At 44.9% G+C, this 19,529-nt stretch overlaps 1 protein-coding gene across 14 annotated transcripts in view; it reads left to right on the top strand.

The window, feature by feature from the left end:
• The window catches only part of KALRN (kalirin RhoGEF kinase), a 504,304-nt gene that overhangs the window by 141,508 nt on the left and 343,267 nt on the right, over window positions 1–19,529 (top strand). For all 14 annotated transcript variants that reach the window (XM_068687540.1, XM_068687542.1, XM_068687541.1 and 11 more), the window contains one exon: window positions 17,310–17,384. In XM_068687540.1, coding sequence (XP_068543641.1) covers window positions 17,310–17,384 — 75 coding nt within the window. The remainder of the gene's footprint in view (window positions 1–17,309; window positions 17,385–19,529) is intronic.

Consider the following 19,529-nt stretch of genomic DNA (forward strand, 5'->3'; position numbering starts at 1 on the left):
TGCAACTGCGTTGGCAGCTTTCAGGCTTGTGGGTAGAGAAATTACATGCTCCAGTACCCAGGTGATTAAGTATGTGGTTTCATGTTTTATTTTCAAGTCTGCCAACTTTCAGAGCTATTACTGCTCGGAAATTTGGTGCAGTCATTGTCTGATGTAGGGAAAAGCTTGAGGGGGAAGAGATTGGGCTAACACCCACTCTGTGTTTGAATGTGTGCTCCTTGTGCCACCCAGACTACGTGTGGGCTCACTCCTCACCTTCTGACGCATGCTCACTGCTTGTGGTGGGAATTTTGGATTTAATGGAGTGTTTGAAAGCTCAGAAGTTGAAGAATGTGTAAACAGTCTCCTGGGACAAGCGCCTTGTTGAAGTGTTGGTAAGAATGCCTGTAAACATCTGCAGCACGGAGGATAAGCAAATGACTGATTCAGTCCTGGTTTTTGTCAGGGGAAACAGTGTGGTACATGGCACAGGGGTCTCTGCAAAGGATAAGGGGCTTATCCTGAGCCTGTGATAAGCTGATGCGTGACCTTAGAGACGTACATGGCTTTCCCATGCTGCTCTTCCTTCACCCACAGACTTTGGGAGAAAGCACATCATTCTCTGTGAGTGGCTGCTCTGAGAAATGAATGTTCCTGTCCAAGGATGTGTGTGGTGAAAGCTCAGGGATGACCAGACAAGCTGGTTTTCTTCCTGAACCCAATGTTCTCCATTCTTGTTTCTCATTTAAGAATTGGAAGTGGTTGGTGGGTGCACCTGAAGGTCCTCAAACCAGGCCAGCAGGGCAGATGGGAATAGCTCTCTGTAACCAGGATGTGCTGGAGATGTCCCGTCAGTTGTCCTGATGGTAAGTTAGATGACACCCAGCAATGTTCAAGCAGTCAGCAAGCTAATTGCTCCAGGCTTGATTTGTCAGAAGTGCTAAATGAGTGGCACTTGAATATTTTCTCAGTTTTCTAAAGATGAACATGTCTTCTTTTAAGAACAGCTTTACATCTTTTCTTTCTGCCTTTTTATTTCCCTTTGAGCAAACCGTACAGAGAAAACACCCACTTAGCACTGATGGTAAGAAATTTTCTTGGCCAGCGAAAAAACAAGATGCTGTTTCCAAGCTCTGAGGCTGCTCTGGGAGGTAAGGAAATGCTGCTGTCCCCAGCATATGGGTGAATCAAGATGCAGGAAGAGCAGATGATCTGTGTTTGATCACAGGGTACATCTGTGGCCAGGATTCAAAACCAAATGTTTCATGCTAACCCAAGTAACCGTTCTCTTTCCTTATCTTGGGACCATCAAGGAAAATGTCAGAGCTTCCTGGAGACCAGAGCTGGCACAGCAAGACCCAGCGAGCAGAGCTGCACAGAGCTGGGGGAAGGTTTCACATGTTGGGCCACCCGCTGCTTTTATTAGCTTCGCTGTGACATGGGTTACTTCATTCACAGGCACCCAGAGAGGGTACACCAAGAAATACAAGGCTGTTTCCTTCTAAGGGATAAAGTGCAAGCACAGGATCAGTGTTAATTTCTGGAGATCTGTCTCATATGAGCTACAAAAAGAGGTTGGGATCTGCACCAGTGTCTGGGGATCTCTACCATCTTTTATTTTTGCAGAAGAACAGGTAATTGAAAGGTTAGGAACATCCTGTGCTTATGAGGCAGTGACTGTATTCTGGCCTAAATTAATTTATGAGCAAGGTTTGTGTAAGATATACATCTTGAGGCTCTGAGCCAAGGGATTGTCCATGATGTCTTTATTGCCACTTTAATGTGGTATACCTCCATGTTGCTCTTAGCAGACAGATTTGTGGTCTCCTTTTTCTCATCCTAAAATAATTTAATAAGAGAAAGATAAAAAATGAAATGGGCTTTCAATATCAATTTAATCTGCAGCCATCAATAGTGCTGCATGCCAGCCATACATGTCCACTGATTTCCTGGTATCCCTGAAGGCTGCCTGCAACTTGCTAAGCCTCAGCACTGATTTCTGTACCTTGGACATCTTGGTTTGCTTTTACATTTAACTCATCTCTGAGTTTTTTGGATTTCTGTTGGTTGTCTGGAATAATTACAGCTTCCCACAAAATGCTACTTTTGCTTTCAGATATCTGAATTTTCTCAAAGTCCAAAGTAATGTTATTTTTCTTGGGAATCCAGTAGTAAGCATTCAGTTCTGAGTCAGTAACTATCTGCAACGTCTTGTGCTCTAACTGGCAAGGCAGACTGATTTATTCTAATAAGGAATTAAAATAATTCAGAGAGAAACCGTGAGGAAAGTGATACAGAAGCGTGGAACTGAAGCATGATTTAACAGGGATAAATCTACAGTTCTCTGAAAGCTGTGCAGAGAGGAGCAGCTCTGCACTGGCATGACTAAGGACAGGGTTTAATCCAAAGTCTATTGCCAGTAGTATTTGGGAGAGCTCCATTTTTCCTCCAACCCAAAGCATTTCCTTACCTACCATCCCTCCTTGGGCAGCAGCACAGTTTGGCTTTTACAACACAGCATTGCCTATAGTGAGCACAATCTGGAAGAAAATTAGGGTTGTTCAAGGCCTATCTCATTGCTACGGGGCTGGGGCTTGGAACAACACCCTTCCTGCAGCAAGGCAGAAGGATTAGCTTTGGCAGGGCAAAAGTTTATTCTGCTTAAACATCAGACAAAACTGATTCACGGGCAGCTGCACTCAGCTCCTTCAACCACCATATCAGGGTCTGCTGCTGAGGTCCAGATTTGTCCTGTGGGCTCTCTCTCTGCAAAGCACATGAATGATGTACCTAGACCCTTCTTCCCAGCATCGAACGTCCACTGGCTGTCCTGGACCCAGCTCGGCTTGAAGCATCACGAGAGAAACTGAGCTCTAAGCCTGCAAACAGAAACGCTGCATTACCAGTTGGGAACTACTTGCATTCTCAGATGAGGATGAGTCAAATAGCACGAGCTGTGACTGCGTGCTGGGAAAATATCATCCGGAGGATGGGATGAGCCACAAGTACCCCCGTACCTCTTAGCTGTACTCATTTCAGAGTTCCCATGACTGTTTGTAAAGACATGTCAGCAGTGGCTTGTTTGCTGGAGCAACAACCCTGTCTTGCACGAATATAGCTTTCTAAAATCTCTAGGCAGATTTTATCATTGTGGGTGAGACCTTGACTGTGGCTGGAGTGGGAAAGGGAGGGCAATTGCCCAGCACTAACCAGCCCTGTGATGGAAAGGGCCCTGGAAGGAGCTCCTCGGGAGCGAATGTGTCCTCAGCAGTGCACTTTGTGTTTGCTGCTGTACTTTCCTTCATTTTGCACCTGAATACATAAAGAGAGCCAGAGAACAGAAACACATCTCTGGGTACCATAACAGCCATAATTGGCCTGATGTTGCATTGATCACAGCGCTCTTTAATGATGAAAGCCAGGCGCCGTGCTTTCCAAATCAACGATTTTACACTTAGCTAGAAATGATAACATTGGGATTTAATTAAACACCCTTGTTTGTCCTTGTTGGAGGGGGTGGGAGAAGGGGGAGAGCCAGAGTAATCCTGCCAGGATGGCCTGGCAGAACTGCCCCTGCAAGGAGTCATCTCCAGCTTGTGACACCAGCATGAGAGGCCGGGTGGGTAAAACCGGATAATGTTTTGGAAAGTTCCCCCAAACTCGTTAACTCAGTACATCTGTAAATGCTGGCCGTGTTCCCAGCCTTTATTTTCAGCTCTCTTTTCCTGCAAGCTCTTCTGCATTATCTCTTGGGTTGCCATCAGATGTTCCCATTAACTCCCAAAGGTGCAAGGCAGAAGGAGGCAACGGCCAGATCCAGACAGGGTGGGCAGTGCTGATGCTGTACTGTGGGAACCTTTCATGGCAGATTTTCAGCGGGGGAAAACATTGCCTCAGTTTACTCTCAATAAATCCAGGTTTCGTATATGGCTATTAGTTAATGCTCCTTCGAATCCTCTGCAAAGCTCGAGGCAGCCATCCTACTGGGGGTGTTTGTTTGACCAGTGGCAACCAGCAGCAGTCAGCACAGGAGCCCAGAAGGAAAGAGAAGGATGCATGGGGGGAGGAAATGTGGAGAAGCAAAGACATGGCTGAAAAGTGGAGGTTTTTCTGTAGGGGAATCTCAGGGGACCTGACAAAGAGCGCTGTAAGAATGGTGTAAGAACCTAATCCATCGCAAAGCAGGTTTTAAGAGTTCTTCTGCCCCTTGAATACCTTGCTTCTCTCATGTGCATAACAGTGAGGATCAAAAACCCAGTTATGATCTGTGGGAGCTGCTGTGACAGAAAGTTTCTAACCCTTGCAGTGCTGAGGTTTTGCAGGCAGACAGACAAACAGGCAGACAGACAGCTGTGGAATGGTTAAGTCACATGCACACGTGTATCTGTGTAAGCAAGTTGGCTATGCCTCTAATGCAATAATTTGCAGCTGTCAAATAGTTAATGGAGACTCGGCTTGCGGACTCATAAATTTTAGTTTAACATGCAATTCTGCTCTGACAAGTGTCTATATAAAAATAGCACCTTCCTACTGAAATGATCTGCTATCTCTGTGTAATCATATGCAGATCTGATTAATTTGCTGACTAAATTAAGGGGAACAGTTTTGAAAAATGGGTGCCTAAAGTTAGGTACATACTATAGCTACCTAAATATTCAGGGAGATTTTAAGTGGTACTTAAGTCTTGTCACTTCAAGTTGCCCTCCATGTAGCTTTTAAAATCAGATTACCTTGCTGGGGCCCTAAGGCGCGGAATGAGATAAGTGGGTTTGAAAATATTGTCTTCATTTTTATTCCTTGTAATCTCTGTTGAAGCTGGAGATATGCAGCAGCTCCGGGAGTGGGCGAGCAGAATTCTTCTCCGTTCCTTTTGCCAAAAAGATGACAACTTAATTTCTAGATCCCAGCATGGGCTTGTAGACCTGGTAGTTGGAAAAACAAACCAAACATCTTTTTACTTGTAAACTGACTGCATTTGATCTGGAAATCATTGAGCTGCAATAAACATGAACTCCATGATCCTATTTTCATGGAGTCAGTTTTCAGAGTAGAACCACACTTAACAAAACAATCATTATAATTGAATAGCAGTGCTCGTGAAAAGTGCTGGATTGAAAACACTGATGACAGAAGCCTTCTGTTTATCCGTGGAGCAGCAGTGACAGTGGCAGTGTGAGCTCCAACACACTGCTTCTCAAGCAATTGACACGGAGGGACTAGCTGACGTTACAGCTCCAAGTGCACTGCTTTACTGGGTACGGTGCTCCTGAGCTAGCATAATGCAAGTGGTTGCACACCCCTGTTGCTGAGCAGGTTGCTGTGTGTTAGGGCACCTCATTTTACTGGCACTTCTGTAGATACACAATTGCTAAAAATATTTTGGAAGCAAAGCAGAGAGGAGGTAGCTTGGTTGCTGTTACTTATTTGGTGTCTGCACACGAGCTCACTGCTGTTTTGTAAATTAATGCTGGCTGTGCAGAGCTTGGACTTTTTTTTCCCCATTTTTTTTTTTTTATGCTGACATCTGTCTGTTGAACATCAAAGTGCAATCTTTCAAAGCCACAAAGTCATATGACTTACCGAACACTTAAGTGGTGATCTATACAAATGGAGGCAGCCTTGCTCCTGGAGAAGGCATTCTTCTGACGCAGCGCGTTAAAACGGCTCTTTGTATTTGGGCAATAACAAAGGTTCATTTGAAAGTATTAGCTCCCATCAGGGCTTGACCTCTTCAGAAAGTATTCTTAAGTGAGGGTTTTAAAGTGGATTTAGCAAGATAATTATTCTTGTCCTCGGGTAGAATCTGGGCAATTTACGTGCTCAGCTGACTTGCCATTTTGGCTTCAATGGATATTTATTCCCATAATGTAGGGTTTCTGTGCATGGTTGTGTGGTGGCGGCTGAGGATGGTAGTAATGGTTGGGTTAGATACGTGCAGACAGAGATACTGCTCAGGGTGACACATCCTTAATTGTCAGTAGCCTTATAGCAGGCAGTGTGCTCAGTACTGTGGCTCTTCAGTAAAGGGGAAGAAGAGTCTATTTATCTCTGTTTTGTTCTCTGTGTATGAGTTCACAAAACATTTCCAAAGCTGCATTTCATGACTGTGAGAAGGTTGTTTGTCTATATCACTAAAGCCAGTATACCACGTGGAAAACTGGATTTTGTACCTTTTCTCCTGCATGGTAAATTTCTTTCCATAATATTTCAGTATGCCTTTTTTATTCACAAGCATGTCGTTAATGCTTTATCCTGCAGCTTTTATTAGTAGTCAGTCTCATGTATCTTGACTTTCTGTAGTTACTGCTATCCTTGTTATAAATGATTATTGTCATGTTTGATAGGGCTTCTCAGGAAAGTGGCAGACAGGGTAGATGTGTTTGCATAGGCTGAATTTTCATCAGATCACCAAATTTAAGCAGACATTGCCAAGAGGATATTTTCCTAGCCCTCCCAGTCCCAGGCAATATTCCCAAAACCTGCTGGTGAGGACAGGTCCAAATACTGCTGAGGGATCCACTGGAGGAGATATAAAACTGATTTGTGGAGCAAAATTGAGTATTTTCTCAGCATATTCAAGGAACAAGAGCTCTGGCTGAAAAGCCATAACCTAGCTCCTTTTCCAGCACAGGTTTGTAAATATCAGGTTTCGAAAAGGTTATTATGAATGTCTTGTTTAAAATCCCTGTCCATGACACTTGCTCTCTGCCATCGGTCAGCTGCTATGAAAAAGGGAGAAGTCATTACTTGTTCAGTTGTCTACAACTGTAGTTGGTTGTGGCCATTTTAGATACTTTTGGGCAGGAACTGTTCTCCACGATGTGTTGGTGCAGTTCTACTGCTGACTTGACCCCAAAAGACATCTGCAGTCAGGAAAGGATGCAGATATAAGATGGATGGAGAGGGCCATCAGCACAGCTACTGTTTCCAATGAATGACACACACATGTTGTACCAGCTGGTGGTGGCAAAGGGGTGGAAACACATCTTCTTAATGTACACTTGCTAATATAAATTAATTATTATAATAATGAAGTCAAAGCATGATGAATCTGTTCTCTCCAGCCCATCTTTCATTTTGCTTTTGCTTTGGAGGCAGGTAGAAAAATATGTTTCTTTCTTTCCCTTTGTGCAGTTAATTTGCCTTTTTTGTTTTGTGATTGTTCCTAATGTTTTATTGACTTCTGACTGTGTCTTGTCATGTGTTCAAAGCTGTATTAGCATGGTAGAGCCTAAGAGTTATTGAACAACCAATATAATGGATAAGTCATTCCAACTGTAGAGCTGGATTTTGCAGAAAAAGGTCATGGAAAGCCTGGGTTTACTTATAGGCTGAAAACATTGACTAGGTCTGTCCTTTTATCAGCAAACCTAGAATGAAAGTAAGAGAAGGGTGCTGGTGGGTACGTTTGTGCTGGAGAGCAGGGACACTGAGCATAAGATGTGCATGCAGGTTGTATTACTGGATGGGGAGAAATAGAAAAACGGATTTTAAATGGGTTATGAAAACTGCTGCAGCCAAAGAAGTGAAATCTCACCTGCAGTAGGAGATGTGGGTGAAAGGAGGAACTCTTCTTCCCTCTCATCTTCAACTTACTGAAGGTAATCAATGTCTTTTGGTTGGCTTGGCTGGGTTTGGATTGGGGTCTGCTGCTCAGTACTGTGCTCAAGATCGTAATAGGAAACCTCAAGCTGCGATAGATCAAGTCTGTAATTGACACATAATTTCACTGCCTTTAGGAGACCTCTCAGACGAGCTTTGTGGACTATTACCAGCTCTTCACATGGGGCAGTTTCCTCCTGCCTGAAATTGCGAGTCTTTGCAGAGCATGCTGGTTGGTGAAACTGGAACGGGGGGAGACACCAACCAATAAAATCCCTTTATAAGAAGAGAATATATGTGTGGGAAAAAGATTTTATATTGCATTCTGTGAAGTTAAAGAATCATTCCTGAAATAATAGATCTTTAGTCAGCTGTGTCGAAAAAAAAAAAAAAAAAGTAAACATTGTCAGGTATGTGACTTTTTCTTTTACAACCTGGCAGTGGTCTGGAAAGAGGGGTCCTAATTTTTTTCCCTGTGTTTTAGGGATGAGTTAGTGGGATGGTCATTTGACTCCAGTTGTCGGGCATCTATAGAGCAGCAGCTTGCACCCTCTGGAGATCAGTCAGATCTCATTAACCTGTAGCTAGGTATTTGTGCCACTCTTAGCTCCCCTTAGTGAAAAGTAGCCAATTTATCAAGTCTAAGTGATAATCGTGTTAGAAATATTTTGACCCTTTCGATTAAAAAAAAAAAAAAAAAAAGCATGTTTGGGATGAAGAACATATTTTGGTAATTATGTCATCCAGTCTCACAGTCTAATAGGATATGTGAGATGAGGTTAAACGTGTATCCTCTGACTTTGAAGGCTGTCTGGTGGCATTGTGTACCTTTACCTTCTGTTGAGTACCACTGCAGTAAATTTAAGAGGAGTGCTTGCCCAAGAAGACATCCAGGCTGTTAATGAGGCTTTAATCCCAGTCGTCTCTATACGTGTCTTTAGCTGGAATAAAACCAAAAGAAAGCTGCGTTTTCAACCTGCTGGTGATCCTTTTTGATTCAACATTACAATAACATTGCAGGTTTTTACCACAAAAACGTCAAGCTTTTTACAACAGTAAGTCGTAGGGCTATAAACATTTATGGTAGCATGCCAAGGAGATTTGGGCAGAAGGGGCCATACTGGCCTTAGAGTGAAAATACTGAAAAAATGAGTAGGCTAACATTAGATTAAACAGAGGCAGGCAATAATATAATTGGCATTTATATATTGAAACTAAAAATAGGAAGATAAAAAAAAAAAAAAAAAAAAAAAAAAAAAAAAAAAAAAAAAAAAACCACGGCTAGGAAGCTTTTAGAAATCAGGGAGGTAATTTGCTTTGCAAAATAATTCCCAGCCCCTTGCGTTCAGCAATTAACACAACAGTGGGCTGGTGAATTTAGCAGCAGCGGGGCTGGGGTTCAGTGGGCTCTGCTCTCATCCCTGCATTCCCAGGGGATGCTGAGCCCCCTCTGTCCCCCAGCATCTGCGGGCTCCTGGTCCCATCCGAGGGCAGCATTACAAGTGGCTGTGCTCCACCGTTGGGGCTGGATGAGGGGGAAAAGGGCAGGTGGAGAGGCAGAAGACGGTGCGCCGACAGCGTGACTCAGCCATCCATAAAATGATTTCCATTAATGTTTAATGTGTGTCAAACATGTCAGCGTACCTAAGAGAGGCAGATGAATTATTTAGCCCTGTGAGTGCCTTGCCCTCTCCTTCCTGCTGGTGTATGTAAAGCATTTGTCCTGGTTTTGTTTAGGTTTTGGATGTGGCTGGGGAAGTTAAGCCAATGGCTGTTATACCTCGTGGGTCCTTCAGAGGAGCTGCTGCGGCCACCCTGCACTTTGGTGCTTTGTTAGAGTCAGGCAGCCTGTGAGGGGGATACGTACTGTCATCATTTAGAGGTTAGCTTGAGGAACAGTAGGTCCTGGGAAACTGAAATGGGGACAAAAAAGCAGGGTGCCAGGGGAGCCCCTGCTCCCCAGGTTGCTGCTTTTGGAGCAGCCCAGCAGGAGAGCAGAGCCCATGAGCATCCCCTGTGCCACTGTGGGATCTGCTGCATTGGCTGCTGGCTGGCGGGTTCATTTATCCCCTCTGTGCCAGCACACCTGGAGATGCACAACCAGAGGCAGCATCTTGATTTATCCCTAAGGAAAATTCCCCTGCAGGTCTCTGCTTTTTTTTTATTATTATTATTATTATTATTATTATTATTATTATTATTATTATTATTATTATTATTATTATTATTATTATTATTATTATTATTATTATTATTATTATGTTTTATTTTATTTTATTTTATTTAAATCGACTTTGCAGAATAATACTGTAGCTGCATGCTGAAATCCTAAGCTCTAGCAGAAAGAAATAAATACCAAAGGGGACGAGCAAAGGAAGACATGTATCTGATCACATGGGATTTGAAGTGAAGTGAGGTGAGACGGAGGGAAAAGAAATCCTAATTAATAGTGAGGTGTTAGTTTGTGAATGCTGGATGAGCCACAATCACATATGACCAGTTTAAAATCCCCCCTGACACTCGCACAAGACCCAACTGTCTCTCCAGGGCAGGGATCCTGCTGAAGGCAACGGGATGTCAGCCTGTGCATGCATTAGGACAGGGTACACTGAACCCTGCCAGAAAAACTTCAGAGAGTGCTCTGCATTCAGAGAGAAAATGTACAGATTGTTTTTAAACACATGGGCAAATGTATTTGGTTAGATCATTTGTTGTGTTTTTGTTGGTGGTGGTTGTTTGTTTTTTATTTTTTAGGGGAGTCACAGGCCTTGGGACAAGGATCTCAATTGGCTTCTAATTAAAGTTGCTTTCTTACTGTCTGGCATGAAATCCCCCTGAGAGGCAGATGTTTGCAAAGCACACTTGAGGCACTGGCATATGGTCCTTTTGTATGGCTGGCGTTTCAGCAAAGTGCCTCCTGAATGTTGTATATAATTAGATATTTTATTTTATTTTTTGTCCCAGATAAATTCCTGGTGGCTGGGGACCTCCAGAACCTGAGCAGGGCTTTTGCAGGGACAGATTACAAGTTACAGGTGCTGGCTGATGCCCTGCTGCTGCTTTTTGGAAAAAGCCAGTAAACTAAACAAGTGCTGGCTAAAGGAAATTATTCTACCTACCAGAATTTAATAGAGGATGAGCCCCTGTGTACCCAGCCTCTCAGATTTCACAGAGGACTTGCATCCTTCCTGCAGGAATCCATCAGCAGGTTTAAACTTTTTATAGGATTATAAAATTCTGAGGAATGTTTCCATAAGGAATCTGATTGTAATCGAGAGGGAAGTGAAATGAAAAGAAAATATTCATGCACACTAGCCTGGGTAGAAACCATGTCCATGCTTGAAATTCTACTTCAGGTTACAAATGGCCCATAGCTCTTTATTAACGCCGTAAAAGGCTGTTGCATGTGGGTGGTTACTGAAGCATACCGCAACCTACAGGAAGATACTCAATGTCTTGAAGCTCAAGGTGCTAAATGTGATTATTTCCCTCTTGGGTAGCAGATCTGTCCCTTGCACACTTAAGAAATAAAACACAGGATTTTGTGACATAATCTTTTCCAGTTCTCTTAACATCTCCCTTTCCTCCCCAGAAAGTTGTGTTCACCAGGGCAAGTATTTCCTACTGTCACTGCCACATTTCGCCTATTTATAAAAGCAGATTGCAGCAGTTCCCTGTCTCAGAAAGGTTTTTTGAGACAAAATTAATTCACATTTTTAAGGTACGTTTGAGGTCTGTGGACCTGACTGTACTTTACTAATGCGGGCAGTCATTATCCCCCTTCCACAGCCAGGAAAACCAAGATCTAGCACAGTTAAAACAGCCTGTTCAGGATCACAAAGCAGTTCAGGAGCAGAACCACAAACAGAGCCAAGTCTTTTGACTAGCAGTCAGATGTGCTATCCACAGGGCTACCTATAATGTCTAATTATTTTTCTAAGGGTAGGAACTGAAAGATCTCAGCCTGGTTCCAAGTCCTGATGAAAATAAAAAGGAAATGCGTAAAAGATTGACTCACACTCACTGCGTTCTCTTAGCATCCCTGTTAATGTTTGCTTCAAATGAAATGAATAAAATACCCCCTGGATGGAGATGAAGCTCAGCCTTTGCCACAGATTGTGTGTTAATTTGGTATCCTTCTGATGCTTTGACTAGTTTTGTGCGGTGTATAAGAAGGCAAAGCCTGAGTGTTGGCTTAAGTGGGATGCACAGGGTGCAGTGTTTTAGCTTTCAGATGCTAAATTCAGCTTATTAGAGACCACATGTGCACAGAGGCTAATGAATTTGCATGTTTGCTGCAAGGGGCTGTACCTTTGTTGAAGCCTTGCCTATTCTTTGGCCTGCTTTCAAGCTGAGGCTACTGTTTAAATGTGTGGACATTCAAAGGCTGTGCTGGGAGGCTCGGTGCTGCCAAATACCTCGTGGAAGGAATAACAATCTCAGCAATTAGCGAGCTCCCTGAACCCCAGCCCTGCTTTTTGCAGCGTTGTAGGCAAGGGAGGGAAGGGGGCTGTGTTCACAGAGGCTGTCCCTTTGGGAGCATTCGAGCAGTGGGAAATCAGAGGGACCGACTACCCCATGTAGAGGGGACAGAAAAGCTGCTGGACCTCTGACAAGCACTGGCAAAACTTGGCAGCGGAGGAAGGAAGCTCTTAGCATCACTGCCCAATAGCCGTGACCAGAAGGGTGTTCCAGAGAGCAGTGATGGTGTATAATTAATAGACGGGAGGACAAAATAAGGAAGTGTGGAGAAAATAGTGTTGGTCTTGGACTGAGGCTAAGCATTACGTATAAAAAGAGCATTCATCTTTTCATTTTAGAATAAATGCAACAATGTAGTGAATATAACTTTTGTCTCAGCTGGGATAACGTCTTTGGCATGTGGTGCAGTGGTGTGAGTCTTCTGTGCAGCCTGTCTGTTTGGTTTCCATGGCTCTTGCAACTTTTCAGGAGGTCACCTGGAAAGCGAGGCTAAGGCATAGGTCTGTGTGTCCGTCTGCACACTACATCTGATGGCATAAAGACATTTACCCTGTACAAGGCTAACAGGAGTCCTGGAGATCAGATTCAAAGCAGATTTATGGTTGGATCCTCTGTCAGGTAGCTGTTAGGCACTTTCCATGCATATTTGTCTATAATCCTGTGTTTATATACACTCACACATGCAGAAATAAATAGACTTATTTCAGCATAAGCTTCGATGCTGCGTGGGTCTCCAGTTGTATAGCGGGAGAGCCATCGTGTCTATGAAGGTCCCGGGGATTATTTGCATTTCCATCGCAGAGCTGAAAGCCGGCTCCAGCCCTTGCTCTGCATGGGGTGAGGAACATAGCCAACGCCAGCTGTGCTTCCTCAGAAAATACCCGCAACGTCCCCGTCAGTGCTTGCTGAGGCCATCCCCAGCTCAGGGGGCACCGTCCTTGCCCCCTGCCTACGGTGCCTGGCAGCCCAACCTGCCTCACTCACCCTGGCCCTGCCACACTCTGACCTGCAGGCCCAGCACTGTACGTGCTTCCTGTGAGGTCATTTTATCACTGTCTATCAGTTAATAATGAGAATAATAACCTTTGTTGGTGCAGTTTATGACTCAGTTTATAACTGCGGCCTGCAGCGGGGAAGACCGGCAGGAGAGCCTTGCAGGCCCCTGGGGAGCTCAGGGCACCAAAACGCCCTTTCTTTGCATCAGGGATCAGCCTGTCATCCTCAGAGGAGCAACTGGCAGATGCAGAGTGTCCAGGCCCATTTATCTCTGCCAGATGGTGCTAAAATGCAAGTCCGGAGCACATGTTGCTTCTATTCAACAAAATGCTCATGCCATGCTGTGGCCTTTCTGCCTGCAAACCAATGAGCCCCTACCAGGGAAATCCCAGTGGCAAAGCCCCCAGCAGCCCTCAGCTAAGCCCCTCTGTGTGCCCTGTGGAGATCGGAGAAATCCAGCCAGGAAGGCTCGCAGCCCTGTGGAGATGGACAATAGCATGCAAGAAGTGAAGGAAGGGGTTAAAGAGAGCTTATCCCAGACAAGAAAAGTAAATATTTGAGGGAGAAAAGCAGAAAGAAAGAATAGCAGAGAGAGAAAGGCAGGAGGAGGAAGCAAAAAGTATTAAGACGAGAGAAAGGAGGATGATATTCTTCCAGAAAACAAAGGGATGGTTGTGTGAGGAAAGCACTGGGGAAGCGCTGGGGAAATGAGGGCTCAGCTCTGCACAAACTTTCTGTCTGACACTGGACAAGTCAATTTTCTCTGTCTCAGTTTGCAAAGGCTACAATGGGAATAATAATGTCTCCTTTGTTCTCCCTCTCTCTGCTCACATCAGACATCCCTTCTGTTTGCACATTGTAGAAAGGCAAGATGCTACTGTACTGTAAACACAAATAAAATCCACTGAGGCTTTGGGAGGGGGGAGGTAAATAGGCCGTGATAAACTTAGGAGATAACTGCTCTGAAAAACTGAGGGGAAAAAAAGTAAGAAATATGGAAGAGGCCTTTACTCAGGCAAGAAGAAATGAACAATATGGACCAGATTAATCCTACTGTTGCCTCCTGGACTCCAGTGGAGTTCCTCAAGGGATGGGTTCAGCTGAAGGAGTTCAGTTTTGTTTGGTTAAAGAAACTTCATGCCAAAGTTTTTAAATAGTCAAATCTGTTCTGAGAACTATGAGAATGTGGGCTGAATTTCATGAAACATTGCATGGGACTTGGGATGAACTACTCCCGCTGAAGACATCAGGAGCCAAGTGATTAAGCCCCATGCAGTGCTCTGACAGGAGGCCTTCTTCTTGCCTACGCATACTTTTTTCAGTATAGAAAGTATTTCCATATTTCCAGCAGCTGATCTTTATTTGAAGCCAAGAGCACACTGCTTTTTTCAGATTGGAGCTAGAGCTTTTCTAGGAAAAGCCACTCTGGAGCAGACCACGGGTTGGTCCATCTAGCCCAAGACAGCGTCTCCAACAGAGGCCACTGACCTCTTCTTAGAGAACGAAATCCTAAAGCCTGCAGGGCTCCCTCCAGGCATAATTTATATTTCACTCCAATAGCTAGAGTCTGGCTTTCACTCCAAAGTCTGGAGGCTTATATTCTTTCCAAAACTCTTGTTTATTTTATTAATCTTTACAGTTCCCTGGAGATGTTTGCAGCTTGCAGATCTCCAGGCCTTTGGGAAAGCCTCTTGTGCTGCTGACCTCCACGTCCTATAGCAGCAAGTTCCCCAGGCCAAACGGGGAATTAGTGTGGGGAAAAAAACCCAACCCAAACCAAACCCAAACCAAAACAAATTTCCTCTTATCAGTTTCAAGTTTGCTGCCTTTAATGTGGAAATGTGCTTTAAGTTTCCCATCTCACCCAGCTGGCTTCTCATTACAGCATCTCACCTAAAACTGTGAGCTGCTTCTGCTGCACAGGGAATCCCTGCTAGGAGACGGGCTGTGCATTTACAGCATTGATCTGCCCTGAAAAGTGACTCAGCCATGCTGAGCATCCAGTTTTTAAAATTTTCAGTGTTTCCAAGTTTCCAAGAATACATTATTCGGTCTGCTGCTCCTGCAGGCGTGGTATGTTTTCTTCTTGTGTGCCTGGAGTAACAAAGGCTTGTGGATAACCAGAACATCCCCACCATGTGGATAGCATGCTAAGCCAAGGTGTGGCAAAGGAGTGAGGTGCTGCAGGGTGACTGGGATCTGGCACCGTGCTCTCTGCACCTCTGATTCTCTTTTGGTAAAGAGGCACTTGCAACGCTGACACTTCTTTGCAAAGCATGGTGAGACTTGCAGGTGGAAGAGCAAGAGGGGCACTGTTGTGTCCATGGCTTATGATGGCTTATGGCGATGGTGAACCAGCAAACCAGTGCCCAAATGCTCAGAGTTCAGCCTGCCCTTCCCTCATCCATCTGTCCTTCTCTGTTCATCTGCTGCAGAGGGGCTCGAGTCATACAAGGGTAGGGGGGAGTGTGGGGCAGAGTACAAAGTGTGGCCTTCATCATCGACTAGGAAGGCACTGCCTACACAGTTGTATAACCGGGGCTCTGCGGCAAAATGAGATGGTGCTATGCAGACATGGCTTCAGATCCAGCACGCAAATAAACAAAACAAATGTATTAGAAACAGCTGGGGGTTAGGATGAAAATGAGCATTATTAGGAGTATGCTTATAATAACTCATGAACTGGGGAATGCATCATTGCTGCTCGGGGCCCTCCTGGAGACAGATTTGCCGTTGCTTTTGGAGCCCTTATTACAGCCATTGTTTTTCCTGTTCAGGCATCCTTTCCCCCAGCCCTTGCTGGAAAACCTGCCAGCGTACTCCGAGATGGAGCTGCTGGTGTGTGGCATTTGGCATGAGCTGCAGTGAGCTCTGCAGGCAGCGGCCGTGGCCAGGTCTGCAGGTCATGAGCTGCTGCTCAGGTGAGCATGCACCTCACCTAGAGCAGGGACCTTGCTTTAAGCACTACTCTGCCTTTAGGAGTTTCATCCCTCATCCTGAGGGAAGTTTTGCAGTTTTGGGGAACTTTTGTAGATTTCAAGGCTGGAGGACAGGGTCACAGCTTTCCAGTTCTTTCATCATTTTGGAGTGTGACCGATCTGTCCTGGGGAATACTGAGAATGTTGAAAACACCTTCTGGCAGCACTGTCCCCGTTCATGTCCTTCCTTGCCTCTCCTGCACACAGCCAGGACATTGGGGCTGTTAGCAGCAGGCCCCCCTGCCTTTAGCCTGCCCTGCTGCAGCTCAGGAGGTGACCATCTTTAAAAGTCAGATATCTTTCCCCTGGGCTCCAGGTGCATTGCCTCCAAGAGATGCACAGAGGTTGGAGAGTGTTTCAAGTTGTCCTTGAGCCCTCTCGGTGTAGCAGTCTACAAAGGCTTCTTGCTGAGAAGTCTTTATTATATATTTCACATAGCCACTGATTTTTTTTTTTTTTTTTGTAATGTGTTCACTATGACTTATGTAATGTCTACTGCATAGTTAAGTGCCTAAGAATTGAGTTCACTGTTTCCCCAATGAATTTAACATGCATTGGCCAAAACTCAGCTTGCATTGACACTTGCTGATCTTGCAGCTGGGGGAATTTGGCCCAGTACTCTGGTTCAGTGTCTTTGAGCCATCATGATATGTCTAGCACATTGGCTGTTCTGGTTTGCTTCACGGTTGGATGAGATGCATACATACAAATCTGCTTAAATTCCAAAATATTACCTTTGGCTGAACGGTTCCTGTCTTTGATGTGAGAGCTAGCCAAAGCCCAGGATCTGTGGGGTTATTCTCATAAAAAGGACAAGTTAATAGCAAAGACTCATGTCTTTAATTCAGAGTGCATGAAGCCCTTCTTACTTGAACACAGAAAGAATTCGGCAACCAGAACTAAATTCCTCAGTGCTTTTCTGACACAAAGGGCTCTTTAGGGATCTCTCAGTACTGTCCTCCAGTGCCTGCTGAAATTGCAGTTACACTGGTTTCTGTTCCTTTTTATATCTCCTTCCAATTTATTAACCTTTCAGAACTTCTGAAGGATGAAGTGGGATGAGTTGATACTCTCTATTTTCTTTTCACAAGCATGTCTCTGTTGACGCTAATGATATTCATTCATCAGCCATAAGGGCCTGGCTCTTGGTGCCTTTATGTAATTTATAGACTTCCTCTGGTCTGATTGTGAGAAACATGGATTGTTGGTGAAGTCTGGAGCCAGGACATGGTCTCTTCTAATGTGGCTTTCCTGTCTTCATCTCTTTTGCAGGTTCATTCCGAAATGATGGCTTAAAAGCTGCTGATGTCCTTCCTATACTAAAGGAGAAAGTGGCCTTTGTGTCAGGTAAGCACATCCCTCCTGGTTCCTCTAGCCTAGCATGAGCGCTGCCTATCACCCACTGGTCCTTACAGTTCTGTGCAGGCACAAGGGACCAGTTTCATGTTTGGACTTGGTGGTACTTAGTGTGCTTACATTGGCTCTTCTGCCAAGAAAAGGGCCATATGTAGACCAGGGCCACCCAGTAATACTCAGAGAGTTGGAAACTGGCCCATGGTGATTTTCTTCCTATTCTGAGAAATGGGTAAATGGGCAGCACAGGTGGGAAGGAATGTCAGCTCCAGGTCAGACCTGGGCTGTGTCAGGATCCAGGATGGTTCAGGTCAGTGAATAACACTCAGTCCTGTCTGTAGGAAGCACTTGGTCCTGTAAATCACTGCAATTTGGTTTGCAATCCCAATCAATCTGCACTTAAAAGTGCCACTGCTACATTTTCATAACTCCAATGCTCAAAGATCTCCCGTCATCCCGTGCAAAAATTTACAGCCTTCATTCAGGGGATGAATCTCGAGGACATGGGGATGAATGAGGGCTAGACAGTATGGAAAATGCTTTGAGAATGGCTTAGGTTATATTATTTCTGGGGTGAATTACAACTTGTCAGGCAAGGGGATGGGTGGGGAGAGAATGTCTGAAGCGATCATAATCTTGCATGAAGTCATACAAATCGGCAGTACAAAAAGAGGGTACTTCCACTGTTGGTGTTTCTGATGACTGTAAGCCATTTGAGCTGCTTGCTGCTTTTGGTGACCTTGCCTGATGCAACAAGAAGACCACTATCAAGCAGCCAGCCTGCTCTGCCCCTTGCCTGCAGTCTTAGCTCTTTGTTTCCTTCATCTCCACAGTGCTGCTGAGTGCAGAGGGCAGGAGAACAGCAGTGAGGCCATGAGGTGCCTGGGCCTTCCTCCTCCGCTCCCTGCTGGCTGCCGAGCGGGGCCAGGGGATGCCTGGCCAGGAGGAGAACCCTTCCCTTGGACTAGCAGCTGGTGCAGGCTGCCCTCCCACTTAGCATCACTGAAATGACACAGGAACCAGCAATGGTTTGAGCAGACAATATGTGGCTCTATAAGCTCTCAACTTTTTTACCGATGATATGAAAATCCAGGACTCGGGAAGTTTGTGAGACACCAAATGCACCTCATGACCCACTCGACTCTCCCAGCAATTCTCCCTTGCACCACTATTTGCCTCACACTGGTGTCTCATTCTGAGTGTCACGAAATATTTTATGTCCTTATTGTCTTTCACTGCTCTGAAGAGGGGAACATAGTCATAAAAAGGCACGGTACTTGCAGACTTGTTGGTGACATGAAGCTGAACCGGGTGCTCTGGGGAAGCAAAAGGCAGGAATTTATGCAGGGACTGTACTGGAATTTAGTTCTTGGCTCCTGCTGCTGCTTCACATGGAAATGACCACGGGATCGTTTGGTAATGCATAGAATATTTAATAACAACAACTTGTCTGGGATGTTTATATAGCCCCTTTCCTTACTGTACATGGGTTCAGCTTGCAGCCAGAGGGTCTCACACCAAATCATCAGCTCCTGTTGATGCTGTCCCAGGCAAAGCTTGCCTTGGGGGGGTTGAACAAGTGAGAGGTGCCAGCTCACCCCCAGGGGTTTCTCACCACAGTCTGCTGCAGGCAGGGGATGGCTTGTTACTTTTAGACCCACCACCCTCCAGACTCATCTCTGCTCAAAATGTTCCTATTCCTAACTCAGCTCACTAGGTAGCAGTCCCAGGATTTCCACCTTCTTTCCATGGTCTCCAAATGCAGTGGCTATGGGACCAAGTGTCTGAGCCTTTGTAGATAAAATGTGCTGAGGCTCTGGTGCCTTATTAAAATAGCCCCAGCATCCCCCTCCAGCCCAGAGTTTAGGAACTGCTCCGACTTTCCTTGGGTTGATGTAATAAAGCAGTTGAAGAAAAGGATTTGACAGCTTCAACTGATGGCTAGGTTCTTTTTAATTAAAATGGAGGAACTTCCTAGAGTGTGCTCTCAGCACAGAAAAGAAAGCGTTTGCCAAAAAAGAAAAAACAAATTGCTGAACTTTGTGAGTATATAAATATATATATATATATACATTCGAGTTCGAGATGCAGTTAACACTGAGTCTGTGAGCACATTGCATTTGCAATCAGGCTTCCTTG

Source organism: Anas acuta, chromosome 6 (genome assembly GCF_963932015.1).
Source record: "Anas acuta chromosome 6, bAnaAcu1.1, whole genome shotgun sequence".
Taxonomy (NCBI): domain Eukaryota; kingdom Metazoa; phylum Chordata; class Aves; order Anseriformes; family Anatidae; genus Anas; species Anas acuta.